This window comes from Catharus ustulatus, chromosome 4 (genome assembly GCF_009819885.2).
Source record: "Catharus ustulatus isolate bCatUst1 chromosome 4, bCatUst1.pri.v2, whole genome shotgun sequence".
Classification (NCBI taxonomy): Eukaryota; Metazoa; Chordata; class Aves; order Passeriformes; family Turdidae; genus Catharus; species Catharus ustulatus.
Window position 1 is genome coordinate 6,197,146 of NC_046224.1, and position 13,964 is coordinate 6,211,109.

Consider the following 13,964-nt stretch of genomic DNA (forward strand, 5'->3'; position numbering starts at 1 on the left):
TGAAATGTGATTTAAGCAGTTGCTGTTGATGCAGTGGTGACTTGGAGTGTGCCAATCCCATGCTCGCCCATGCCTGGAGGCAGTTCTTACCCATTACCCCTGATACCTCAGGCTTAAGATTACACCTGATTTGAAGCATCCCCTGACTAAACAAAACAAACCATGAGCTGATCACCTTGTGCAATGTGCAACCACACAATAGTAATCACAGCTAATGACTCTGCTAAATGCTAGACTGCACACACCTCCTTGTTTGGTGTTTGTTTTGTATACAGAAGGTAACATCGACTGAATAACGAGGATGCCAAGTTACAGATGGGGTTGTGGAATCGTATTTGACAGCCGATTAGAGTAATCTGACAGAAATGATGACTTAATCACCACGACAGACTCCAAATTCCCAGATAGAATTCCACCCAGGTTAATCTAATTTCCTTGCAATATTTTTGCCAGAAATAGACTCTTAGCCGGCTTGTTTTCTCCCATGCAGATGTCACATGGCTTTGACAAGAATGTAAATAGGTACTGTTATTATTGTAGAAAAGATGACTTTGAGGCTCTAAAGCTGGAGAGGTTACATGCCTTTGAGATGCAGTGGGTTGCTTTGCTGTGGTTTTTTTCTCCAATGACATTATGTTTACATACAAGATGTACTCAGGAAAAGGAGGGGGGAGAAAAGATGTAACTATTGAATTGTAATGCTAGGCCATGGCATGGTCCTGCTGCTGCCCTGGACATAGCCAGCAGCCAGATTCTCATTAATTTCAGGAGGATTTTCAGGGTTGCATGTTTGATAATGAAACACTAATCTTCAAGAAATTAGGATTTTAGTGAAAAGTTAGAAGAAATTGAGCTTAAGATAGTTACCTGAAACTTAAACAATTGATTGCCTGTCAATTTATGTTTGCTTAGCTGTGCTTGCAATGGGAAAGGATGAAACTAGTAGGTAGGTCCAAAGAACACAAACAATTGCAACCAGAAACTCATTCTTTGCAAAACTGGAGTTGCCCCAAAAGCCATTTGTATTGTCATTGATAGAAAAGGTCAGGGCAAGGAAGACTCGCCTTACTTCCTCCTTTTAAGACCCCTCCCCACAAAAATGACCCCAGACTTAATTCAAGAAGCCAACCACGCATGCTTAATAGCCATTCAAGCTAATTACCATAGGAAGCAGGGGATGGGAGGGGCTGGTATTATGAATATGTATTTGTTTTAACCTTTTGTCAATAAATAGATTCTGTGACCACCTGTAATTTGGCAGTGTGTATTAGAGGGCTGCCCCACGCTGCTGCCCGGTACTGAATAAACATACCCTTTCTAACTTTAAATTGTTAGAGTCTTTTGTCCATCACAGTTGAATATGGGTATTAGACCAATACTCAGATTTTGGTAAATCAGTAAGTGTTTCTTTGCCTTTTCGATGCCCATGGACTGCCTCAGCACCCCTGCTTGGGATGTGCCCAAGGAGAGGCAGTGACGTGCTTGGCCCCAGACTTTGGGTGGCCTCTGTGACAGCACCAGCAGCAGTGAAGCTCCCACTTTGCTGCCAGCACTGCCACAAGGCACTGGCAACCTTGGGCAACAGGCATTTGCCTTCTGTCAGCTGTGAAACAGTGGCATGGTGTGTTGTGAGCCCGATGGATGGAGAGCGCCTGTAGGAAAGGCAGGTCATGCCCTGCTTGCTGCACCAGTGTGCTCAGTAGAGCTCTGTAATATTGATGAGGAGAGGTTGCTCCTCACAGCCCATACTCCAGACTGGGTTTGACATCCCCGTGCACAGTGCTTGCCAGAGGAAGCTGCCCATGATCAGAAAGAACTTGCCTGAGAACTGTGTTGTTCTCTTTTGCTGTGTGTGCTCAGCACAGGATGATGTTCAAGTTAATAAATTACTTGCTGAGGTTATTTTTCTTATTCTTGCCTCTTTATTAATTGTAAGTGTGCATTCATAAATACTGTATTTTCATAAGCAAAGCTTTCTCCAAGAACAGAAGAAAATGTTTCCTGTTGTTTTGTGTGACAACATGACATACTGAGAAATCACTTACCTTGAGATCCATAAGTGATGTATAGCTACAATAACAGCTTTCTGATAAGATGAGAAATCCTTCATTTCGGTAGATGACATGATTCTAGTGAGTGGCATCTAATTTGAAACAGTTTTATATCATCTATAATCTTTTGGAGGGCCTGGGAAAGCGCAGCTATTTTATTATTTTATAGCCTGCAGTTATACAAGAAAGATACAAAACATACAGATTATTTTCTCTTTTGCTTATTGTGGAGTGAAAGGATAGTACCAATTTAGCTTTTGTCTCTGCCTCTTTAATTTTCTTATTCACTGCACACTTCTTTCAGAGTCATTCTTTTCTTTTCTTTTCTTTTTTACACCTACCTTTAAATATTTTATGGGTAGAGAGCTTATAATATGTATTGTCACGGCAGTTGTCTCTAGAGGTCAGCAATGAGTTTAATAATGAGATGCGAACCAGTGGCTCTGTAAAACCCATTCCAGGTTATAAATGGCATGTTTTATTGAATCTAGTGTTAAAGGTTGTTAACGTATCAATTGGTGATGGTCAGGGTTAAACAAGCTTCAACATGAGCCCTCTCATGTTAGGAAACTGTCAGTAAGGTATTTTTCCACTTTCCTCATTGCTGAAACCAGGTTTGTGTATCACATCCATTTTTCTGGGGGTGTTCTGAAGTTTAAACTCTCCAGGCCTGAGCAGGATCTTTTATTAGATTTTATTATTTATATTTTAAGTGCAATGGCATCACTCCCAAATCCAGTTTGGTGGTGTGAAAAGAATTTGGACCATGAGTTTTTAGCAGGAACTTTTGAAATCAAGTCAAAACACATTTGAAGCATCATGTTAAATCTTGCCTCTTGCTTTGTGAATGTACCAGATTACTGAGTTAATGAACCTGGGGTAATGATGTGTGACTGAAGAGGATGACTTTGGATGTGCAGTGTTTGTCAGGTAACACTGATCTTTGTGTTGTGACCATGGGCTGCAAAAATAACCTCTTCATGTGAATTTGGTCTAAAGTTGGCTTCTCTGGTTTGGGCAGTTTGAAAAGTGAGAGGTTTTTAACATTGTTAGAATAGCCTTTATTCAAAATATCCTCCTCTTAGGGGCATATAAATGCATCTGTAAAGAGCAATAGACTGATTCTCTGTCTACAAAAGGAGAAATTGGGCTGGGTTTCTCTTATATTCTGCATATTCCTGAATTTTCCATACTTGCCTTTCTTTCCTCTATTTTCTCACCACGCCTCTGCTCCTCAGAGATGTCAGCAACCTACAACGCCCTTGTGGAGCAAGTTACACCTTTTTTCTTCCTTCTGATTTTGCTTGCTAAGTGGACATGCAGCCTCATATTCCCATGAATTTTAAGTCTCCTGCAGTGCCCAGTCTACTGTTGATGTCAGGGAAAATCTTAAGCACTAAAGAAGGCAGAGAACAATAGAAGTTCCCTTTTTTCTATAAAACTGATCTAACAAGAGAGGTGGCAGACAAGTGCTGGGCTATTAAAGTCCATTTAGGAAACAAAAGATTCAAAGAGAGCAGAATTGTTAGAACTGAAGAAAATATATGCATCCCAACAACCACATCTACCTTGTGGCTTTGCCTTTCCCTAGGACACAGTGGGGAGTTGTGCAAGCAGCACAGGGAATACATTGATTTGCAAGGCCAAGGAGCATTCTGGACTTGGAATAAATCTAACAGAAACATTCACAGCAATATTTTATATTTTCTAAAGAAACCAGCAACTTTTTCCCTGGTGGTTACGTTACTTCACCAAAAGCAATGCAGATGTGGGTTTCTGTGCAGCTTTGAAAGCATATTTGATATGAGGGCATGGATGTTCTCTCCTGCTCAGCTGTTTTTGTTTCCCAGAGTTTGCCATAACAATCTTTTATTAAAAAAATGGAATTGCCTCTGACATTTTCAGGCAATACGCAGCTGTGCTGCACTTAAAAATGATACAAAAGTAGAAAGAGGATCCATTTTTTCACCTGTTCACATGAATTGGTAAAGAATTGCTGAGGAGAGAAAAGGCAGAGGCCGTTCTGCTGCCGGAAGGTTTGTGCAGTCAAATCCCAGTAACTATGCAGAGCCTAAGAAAGAAAATAAAAGTGGGGTTTTTTTTGCAAGCTTAAACATCCCCAACCTTGAATCTCAATGTGAGGTCAGTTCAGGAGGCTTTTGAGAAGGTGTAATAAAATTTCCCTGAACACACCACAGTGGCCACCAATGTCCTGTGGAAAACTCTGATCATGAGGGAGCTCAACTGCTGTGGGGTTATCATTTACACCATTTGTAAAAAATTTATTGGAGCTATCAACAATTCAGTGTGGGAGAAGTATCATTCAGTAGAGAAAGCTGAGGACACAGCAGTCTGAGTGTGCCAAGGTGGGATGTTCAGCACAGAACACTGCTCACAGGGGTTGGTTTCCTTTGCAGTAGGAGGGACATGAATGGAGGAAGAGGCTGAAAAGGGAAAAGAATTTGGAGATTTTATGGATGCCAGAATTGTTACATGCTGTGGTGGAAGCTTTATGGATGAATGTGTCACGTATTGTAAAAGAAAAATATGAGATACTAAACAATTATAGGAAGCTATTTTAGGAATCAAGATCTCTTCTTCTTCAGTCCTGAAAGAATCAGCACAGTTTTTTAATTACAAGCAAAGTTCGTTTGTCAAACTCAATTCCTCTGAGTACGTTTGAAATGCTTACTTAAATTACTTGAAAATTACATCTTGGTTTTGGCAGTGGTTGAGCTCAAGGAAAAAAAAGTTGGTAAAACAGAAACCAAGCATGCCATAAACTAATGAGGGCTGTAACTTTAGAGGTCTTCTGAAACTAGATACAGCAAATTAAAGATTTATATGAGTCCTATGGGCCCAATGATCTTTTTTTTTTTTTTTAACTTCCTCATTATAAAATACTCCTTTACCCTTTTTTTAATAAGCCTTAGTACAGTGTTATTTTGAACTTATATAATTTCAACATGGTTAATATTAAATCGTGTCGCTTTTTAGCCCTTCATTAAAAGCATCACTCTTGATTTTGTATGACTATCCAACCTGCCTTACTCTCTTTCATTTTTGTTTTTAGATGCATCATCCTATTCAGATGAAACCTGCAGATAGTGAAAAGTCAAATGGTATGTGTTCAATTTATTTTTACTTAATTGTGTCTTTATCTAAACTAAAGTAAGCATAACACTGTGAGGGTTTCTGCTTTACTCATTTTGTGGTGAAAATAGCAGGCAGTTTCCCTATACCTGACATGTTGGGAAGGTGTTGAGCTGCTCTGAACTCCCTTTTATCATCTGATTTAAAGACGGAAATGTCCTCAAAAAGGGTCTTCCTTGTACCTGCTGTATGTCATGACCTACCTCACTGCATACATCCTTCCCTTGGATTCTCCTAACAGTGAGGTAATGAGGCAGCACCTGAGATTGAGAAGATGGAATTAAAATGCTAATGCTGAAAATTAAAAGTAAAAAAACAAAAAGACATACCTGTGGTAACAAAATATGTACGTACATGATTTGCCTTAAACATTTGCCAAAGCTACCTTTTTACAGAATGATGCCATTCTGAATCTGAGCCAAATTTAGGTTTTAATCATATGCTTCATTATGAGCTGGGAAGCCCACTTTGGAACTCTCTGTATACTTATTCCTCAAAACGATTGAAAAATGAGTGCTATAAAGACAGTAATATCCATTTGGAATACTAGGGTACTGCCTAAGTGGATGTATATGACATGCAAAATAGATGGCAAGCTAAATCTATTAAACATGCCAGGTTTATATATTCAGGGAAATAAGATAATCGAATGGTAGTGCAACTTGGCGGCGTGTGATTCTTTAAAAATATATACGTGTATATTTTGCCCCTTGATTTGTTCCTGTAATTTTCTAAAATATATGTTAAAGATATCATCTGCCTTCTTAGATTGCAAGAGCTTCATTTTCCCTTAAGGCCCACATAATCAGAGCTGGTTCCTCCAACAGGCATCTTTGCACCTCATTAATTAGTAATCAGGGCAGAAGCCGTGCACTTAGAGATCTACATACCTGCAAATGTAAATTATGATTGGGCTCTAAATCTCTCCGCAAGGCTTTTTTAAGGCTTCTTTTTTTGCTAATTGTAGTGCATCCCTTTTTCAGGCTTCTCCAAGGATTATGAAGTTTGGAAGGAAATTAAAACTTCACATTATGCTAGGTTTTCCATTATGACAACTTTCCAAACAAAAGTGGCCCATGAGCACAGGAAATATGAGCCGTCACCCATTTGTATGGGAGGGGGTGTTCTCACAGAATCATTTAATATTCTCAGTTGGAAAGGATGGATATCCATCCATGAGGATTCTCAAAATCTAATTCCTGGCTACAGGACAATCCCAAAAATCCCACCGTGTGCTTAAGAGCATTGTCAAAATGCTCCTTGACCTCTGTCGCTCTGGTGCTGTGACCACTGCTCTGGGGAACCTGTTCAGTACCCAGCCAACCTCTGGGTGAAGAACATTTTCCCAAAGATTTTTAGCAGTGATTTCTTGCTGTCTTTGAGTGCTCAGAATAGAGGCCAAGGCCCCTGGATGGGCAGGACTGAAATTTTCAGGCCCTACTGTGCTCAAGGAGAATGTTGCTGTTGGAATCCAAACTCCAGTCCCTCGTATTTAGTGCTAGCAGTGGGCACAATTATCCCTTAGGAACACTGGCCTGAACCCTCTGAACTACGTAGGGCCTCAATGGGCTCTTCTTTCAAAGACAAATTTCACCTCAATTTCCTTGGCAAATTAGAAAAATAAGAGGCAATGGGCCAAAATTGACTCCCAGTGAGTTACTTGTTCATTGCCTGAAGTGTTTCTTTCTAAAGGAGATTGAACATATTGGAAAAACACTGTGGGGAATTGTGCAAATTCTGTCTCTCTCTGCAAGCAGTGGCTGCTTGGAAAGCAGGGTAGGTTGGCTCCTGGCTGCTGCTGTTAGTCTGGGGTTATCTGCGTGAAACTCCTGTCTGCACTGTGGGAATACTCTCTTATTTTCTGGCATCTATTCCAAGCATAAAAATCACAAGGGATTGGGTTTTTTCACTTTTTTTTTTTCCCTTGCCTTTCTTTGTATTTTTGGGGAGAAACAAATTGTCAGTTCAGGGGTTCCAACTGTCAAATTAAACACCTTTTTAAATTTAGACTCCTGAAGGGTGTGGGAACTTTTGATAGGCATGATCAAGGGGTGGTGAACTTTTTTTTTTTTTTTTTTAATCAACTGGAGAAACAGAAGGCAAACTAATACCACAATGATGGTAATAATGGTACAGCCCCTCAGAAAGGCAGGGTGTAGGGGTTCGTGGGGTTCATGGAGTGGGTGGCACTTTGCAAGTAGCTTCGAGATCAAGAAAGAGAAAAAAACAGCAGCGTGGGAGATGTGCAGGTTTGTTTGGCACATGGTTCCCATATGCTCCAGGCTATCCATCTGAGGAGGTATGTTATCCATGCCAACAGCAAATTGTAAACTGTACCTCTTCAACCAGATTGGTAAGTTCAAAGGGGAAAAGAAAAAATACATGCCAAGGCATCTTGGTTTTCATGATCCGTGGTGGTTGAGATTTTGAGGAATATTCAAATCTCTTTGATTTCTGGGTCATGGGAGGATCCCAGTGGATTTTATGGGTAAAGTGGTGTTTCTTAGTTTGCAAAGAGGTTAAAGAAATTTTCTTGGTCAAAAATTTCTTGTGGAAAGATGTGTAGGACAAGCTGAACGCTCTACAATTCTTCTGAGCTCATGCATGTTTGTGAAGGATTGATAAAACTCTTCAAGCTCCATAGGGAGGAAGGAGAGGTCCTCTCATTCAACTTACAGAGGTTTTCAAAGAACAGTATTTGCTGTGTGATTAAATGCCACTTTCCCATATTGAGTCCCTTGCAAAAAAGCTTTGAATGAGCATCCAAGCCAGAGACTACCAGGATGAAATGCTCCTCCTTCTCCATCACTGTTCCTGCCCTTAGATGTCTGCATCACCTGAGGAATCTGTCCCTTGACCCCAGAGGCCAAGCTCACCTCACGGAAACTGGGAGCTGGGTGTGGAATGGACACTCCAGCACACCTGGACCACTTTGCTCAGAGCCCCATCCAACCTGGCCATGAACACTTCCAGGGCTGGGGCATCCACAGCTCCTGTGGCAACCTGTGCCAGTGCTTCCTTCCCTGCCTACAATGTGTCTGAGTCAGTTCTCTGCTCATGCAGGTGAAGCAAATCTTGATCTGTTTCACCAAGCTTTTAGCACCTAGAGCTGATGGGGCAAGACTTGCCCTCAGTTTTAATTAATTTGTCTACCCAAGGGGATTGTGAAAAGCTTCCCACTGTTGAAAAGCATAACATCTCTTGAAGAGTTGCAGATTATGAATTTTGTAGTGTGTGCTGATCTGATTACCTTTGTGCAGGTTGTTTTGACCTGTCTAGAAAGTTTTGGTTAAAGATTTTCTGCCAAAAAAACTTTTTTTTTGGCAGAACTTTGAAGGCTCCACCACTACTGGATTCATCACTCACAGTATTTATTCTCTTAAGGAAATTTTCTCTTTTTCAAACAAAGGGGGTTCCTCCAGTCTAATGCTAGAACCTTACAAAGACCTGCTTGACTCTAAGTTGTCTGTGGCCATTAATATTGTACAACTTGCAAATGCTTAAGTGTTTTGGATCTGGATTTGAACACAGTCAATACTTTCAGGCACATATCCTGCAGACTATGTTCTTAAATGGATCAAAGCACTGCTGCTTCAGGGAAAATAACAAAATTCTCTATTTTAAAAAAAAAGTAAAGTAGGGAGGAGGGTAGCTGAGTAATCTTATAATTTATTTTTATTGATTTTACTAGTGGAAAATTTAAAAAATAATTTTGAAATTCTAAGTGGCACAACTTTGCCGATTTGGAGGTAGTAATTAGATGCCATATGTTAGCACTAACACATAGAAAAGTTGATAATTAATGCAGGCAGCTCCAGATTCAGGTGTGACTTTGACAGATTGTATGCAAGGGGTTTTCACAGGCTTACAGCTAGGGATAAAAAGTCTAATTTCACCCCTTCCTTTCTATATGGGAGTAAAAAACCAAAACAAAACAAACAAAAAAAAAACCCTTCCACACCATTTATACATAATTAACTATTTATCTATTTGCTCAAAAGAGAAGGCATCTTCTGGGGAGAAAATGAACGCTTTATGTGACTAGACTCCTCAGAAATGTACAATAAAGGGTTATAATTTTGATCTTTCAGAATTTTGGGGTTTTAGAAGAGTGAAAAGTTATGTTGAATCTTCAGAGAGATTTCCCACGATTATTACAGGGTTTAACTTTTTTGTAGAATTCAGAAAATAATCTCTACTCCTTTATCCTCCTGGGTTAGCACAAGCAATCTAATACAGCCTGCAAGAAATGCTCATTATTGAAGCAAATTGAGTAAAGCTGAAAAATGAGACCCTACAGGATGTTTTTCTGCACGCTGGATGTAGTGCTGTCAGAAGACAGGAGGCTCAGTTTGAAAAGCTCCCCCCCAGCAGAGACAGACTTCATCTCAGATAACCTCTGATGGCTAAGGCAGAGTTCTGGGTTCAAACACGAGGCCCAGGCACGTGGCTGGTGATGGCAGTGCTAGCCTTGATGGGGTTACAAGAGCACTCACCTCATTTTCAAACAGGTATCTGTACCTCTTCGTGCAGTGTTCCTGCATTCTGGCAAACCCCACCCCAAATCCAGCAGGGTTAGCACTGGATGTGTCACCTGAACTGCCCTGGCAGCACAGCCAACCTGTGTTTGTAATGGGATGGATTAAAGTGAACCCCAGAATGTGTTAATCAAGAAACTGTGCAGTTTCACACTTTCCTTCCTATAAATAGAACTTCAGGCCTTGTTTACTGTGACCTTCTGGCTGCTTCTGCTCTATCAAGGAGGGGCACTCAGCCAGCCCATCCTGCTTGCTCCCAAAGAGTTGTGTCTACTTCGTTCCCCCAGAGTGATATAAAATACTCAGAAAGTTCAACTAAGCCCACAAGCAGGGTTCAGAAATAATGATGTCAAACACATGCTAAAAGAGTTCTGGGGTTTTTTTTATTTTGAATTGTTGAAACCTACCCCAAGGGTGGGGGAGAGAGAGTTAACAAGCAGCAGTGAAATGCTTTTGAGATGTGTGCACACAAGTGCTGGCCCTTGCACATGTTATCCTTCCCCCAGCCTCTTTCTTTGCCTGGTCTCATTGCCCAGAGCACTCACAGCTCCCAAGCTTTGTCCAGTCCCCCAGAGCTCATTTATTCCTGATGTCCCTGCAGCTGGAGCTCAGGACATCTGGTTGTTATCATGATGCCCAAGATCTGGGAGTTGGCTAGAAGGAAACAGCTTCTGTCAGTCTACTCAGCCAATGTAAAAAGCTCTGTAATCTACTGTCAGTGGGAGGGGAGAGACTTCCCTGACAAAGGCTATCCCACCTTGCTGGGAGAGGTGAGACCTGTCACTCTTTGAAGGAGCTGATGTCTTGGCATTGCCAGCAGCCAGTTGAGCTGAGACCAAACCTGTAGGTCACTGAAGTGATGGGTTTGGGCTGCCATCCTTTCCCTAAGCAGCAGCACCTGTCCCAGCCTCAGTGCTTTGTTGGGTCATGTGTGTTTAATGCTGGGCTCCTCATTTTATAGTCCATGGGAGAAACCCATTACACACAGGAAAACCCACAGGCTTGGCAGATCCAGAGGGAAGTTTGCTGACCTCTGAATACATTTGACCCACACTTCTTGCACTCTGTTGTCTGATTCTCAAACCTTGCCTGTGTGGCTGGTAAGAACTCATTTTAGAAGGAAAGAAGTGGCTGACCAAAAATGCAGAAATAACTCCTGAAAATCAGTCTTACCGAGGTGGAAAAGTATTCCTTTTTCTGTGTGGGAATATACTGTTAAAAACTCTTTCAGCCTAATAATATCAGATGTTCTATCAGATGGAGTGAAAACATGTCATTTTGATCTTGACAATTGTCACTTTAAATGTTTTTTATGCTGGGCCCCCAGTCAGAAAAAGAATAACAATTTTCTTAGGCTTCAACACTGATCAGCACTGACTAATGGCACTGAATGCAGAGCACGTCATCATATCAATATTTTTACTGTACTCTGAGCATTCTTCATGAAATCTGCATTTTGAAGATGTACAGTACACAGGAGCTGGATGTTTAATTTACTATAAAATCACCCTCAGGCTTCAAACCTGCAAATCATGTTAGTTAAATGGCATATTTATAGGTTTACTAGCAAAAGCAAAGGAGGCCGATGGGGAGTTTGTCGCCTGCTACTCTTTGGAAAATTCAAACAAAGCCTTCTGTTCACATCTCATTTCTTTTGAGTGTCCATGTGAATCTCTTTGGTTTGAGGCTTAGTCCTGGCACCAAAGCAGGACCCAAGGAACCTCCTTTGGGATGCTGTGGCAGCCATTTGTCCAACTTGGCCAGCAGTTATTTTTAAAAGAGGGTTGGAACCTAGCCACCCTTAGGGTAGATATGCACACTGTATTTCAAGCCTAAGATCAACCCAAATTTAAACTGGCTGGTACTAGCTGACACAGAGACACAGAATAAGAGGTTCTAACACAGAGAAGAAGGCAGTGCTTGGAAGTGTGCTTGGCACCAGGGCTTCACCCAGCCTCAGCTCAGTCTGTGCTGTGCAGAAATCCAGGACTGGCAGCCCAGCTGGGTGCCTTGTCTCAAAACCTTTCCTGCACTCTGGCCATAGCCTGTGGGTGTTGATGAGGGGACAGGCTGGCCAGGGAACTTCCTCAAAGGCAATAGAGCAATTGTCTGCAGCCAGGTTACAGGCGTCCTTCCACCTGTAGAAGTGGCTGCCTGCACTCCTCTTGTAGCTGTGAGCAAGGCAATTTGGCTTTCCCACCCTTAAAATAATAATTAGCAGCATCAAGGTCAGCTATATATTATGAATCAGATGTAAAGTTTCATAGTAAGACATACATATATATATATGTGTATGTATTTATGTATATATAAATATCCCAACTTGCAGGTCTTATTTGCAATCACGCATATTCAGCTCCTGATCTGTATATAACTGTCTCATCCCATGCATTCATCATTTCTTAACCCTTTCTGGAGGGTTCACCTGCGTGTGGAACCTCAATATAAAGTGTGAATGAAAATGTTCAGTCTTGAGGAATCTCTGCTGAAGAAAACATCTTCCCCTGGGTGTTAAATTCACACCAATTTTCTTGCAAGCTTGTAGAGTGAGAAGCTGGGATTGCAGGGGCTGGTCTCTGTTTTGGGTTCTGAAAAATGCATGGATTTAGTGCTTGCTTGTATAAAAGCTACAAATACTTTTTAAAGTCAGCGATTTAAGGAGAAAATTACTTCAAACGCTTCTCGTGATCAATAAACATGAACCTCTTCTTGTTATTCTTGAAATTATTAAATGCACTGAAAATGTTGAAGTATAACACAAATAAAATCCTTGAAAAAATGGATGCAGTTCCTTCTTCCCCAGCTGCAATTTTTTCCATATGACAAATTCGTACTAATACAAGAGATAGAGAGCAAGGGAGGATTCATTATTTTTTTTTTTGTAAGCCCAGAAATGAAAATACTTCATTACAAAAATAATTTGCACAATAATAGAAATAAGTGAGTGCAGTGCAGGCTCTCTGGAGTAAAGCTTTCCTTCCCTCTTTGCTTCCCCACAAACCCTGACAGTCTGCTCATTAACAGGGAATTGGATTTACATGCCATTTCCAGAGAAGAAAGCACTGGTGTATGTACTGTATAATAAGCACTTAGATTTTGGTTTAATATAGATGGGTGGGTGCGTTAACATTTTTAAGTTTTTCCAGAGTGAATTAAGTTTTGATGACCTCTTTCATTTTTGACAAGAGTCCCCAGCTTTAGACCTGTAAATTTGAGTTTGATTAATAGGACTGTGTGCATCCTGCTGCCGCAGTCCAGCTTGTGCTGGTGTTGGTGACAGCACAGGCAGGAAATATTCTACCAGTAATTCAGGTAAAACACATTTTTCATGGTGTTTTTTTTGGAAACTGAGTATCATTACGTATCAAAGGGTGTTCAAGTGATGTCCTGAAATATGTCTTGGGTCCTCCTGAAGGGGAGAGGGCTGTGGCACTGAAAAAAAAAAGCAGAAAAATTTAATACATTCTTTTTCCAGAGCAGTCATTACACATCTGCCCTTCCAGTGCCGTGCATTAAGTTGGCTGAAATTGAAAGCTCAGCTAGGAGCTGCTCTCAAAACATTTCTCAGGAATATTTTTCATTAGCTTGTATCATTACGTGCACAATCCCTTCTTCACCCTCACCCCATCATGATTTCTTTCACACATGAGGGGGATGAGGGAATTTATCTGAATTAGAATCTATGCAAAGATATCTTTAAAAGTGTCTCTAGCAGAGGATACTTTCCCTTTAGAAGCCATGAAGGGGAGGTGTATGCAGAGGGACTAAGACAGCCAATTAATATGTTCTATAAACAGCAAGCACCACTAGAAAAAGGAGAGAGAGAAAAACGAGATATTTGGGGTGGGGGAGGAAGGGGGGAAGGGAGGTTGTAAGTATAAAGTGTTTGCCTTAGGACTTGTCTTCAGTTACAGAGCCAGACTCACATGACTGGAGCTTGGTTTGATGTGGTAATGAAGCATTGATCACAGCAAAAAGATGAAATGGCCTTTGCTCATTCATTATTTTTATCTTCTAGCTGTGGAAGACAGAAAATTGTTCATAGGAATGGTTTCGAAGAAGTGTAATGAGAATGATATCAGGGTGATGTTTTCTCCGTTCGGCCAGATAGAAGAATGCCGAATCCTTCGGGGACCAGATGGGCTGAGCCGAGGTGAGTGTGCAGCCTGTAAAATCTCTTTCCTTAAGTGCTAATTGGGAGCTTTATGTCACAGCCAAGGTA

At 41.0% G+C, this 13,964-nt stretch overlaps 1 protein-coding gene across 12 annotated transcripts in view; it reads left to right on the plus strand.

Annotated features, from left to right (window-relative positions):
• The window catches only part of CELF2 (CUGBP Elav-like family member 2), a 371,106-nt gene that overhangs the window by 292,546 nt on the left and 64,596 nt on the right, over positions 1-13,964 (plus strand). For all 12 annotated transcript variants that reach the window (XM_033057254.2, XM_033057251.2, XM_033057250.2 and 9 more), the window contains 2 exons: positions 5,125-5,173; positions 13,761-13,895. In XM_033057254.2, coding sequence (XP_032913145.1) covers positions 5,125-5,173; positions 13,761-13,895 — 184 coding nt within the window. The remainder of the gene's footprint in view (positions 1-5,124; positions 5,174-13,760; positions 13,896-13,964) is intronic.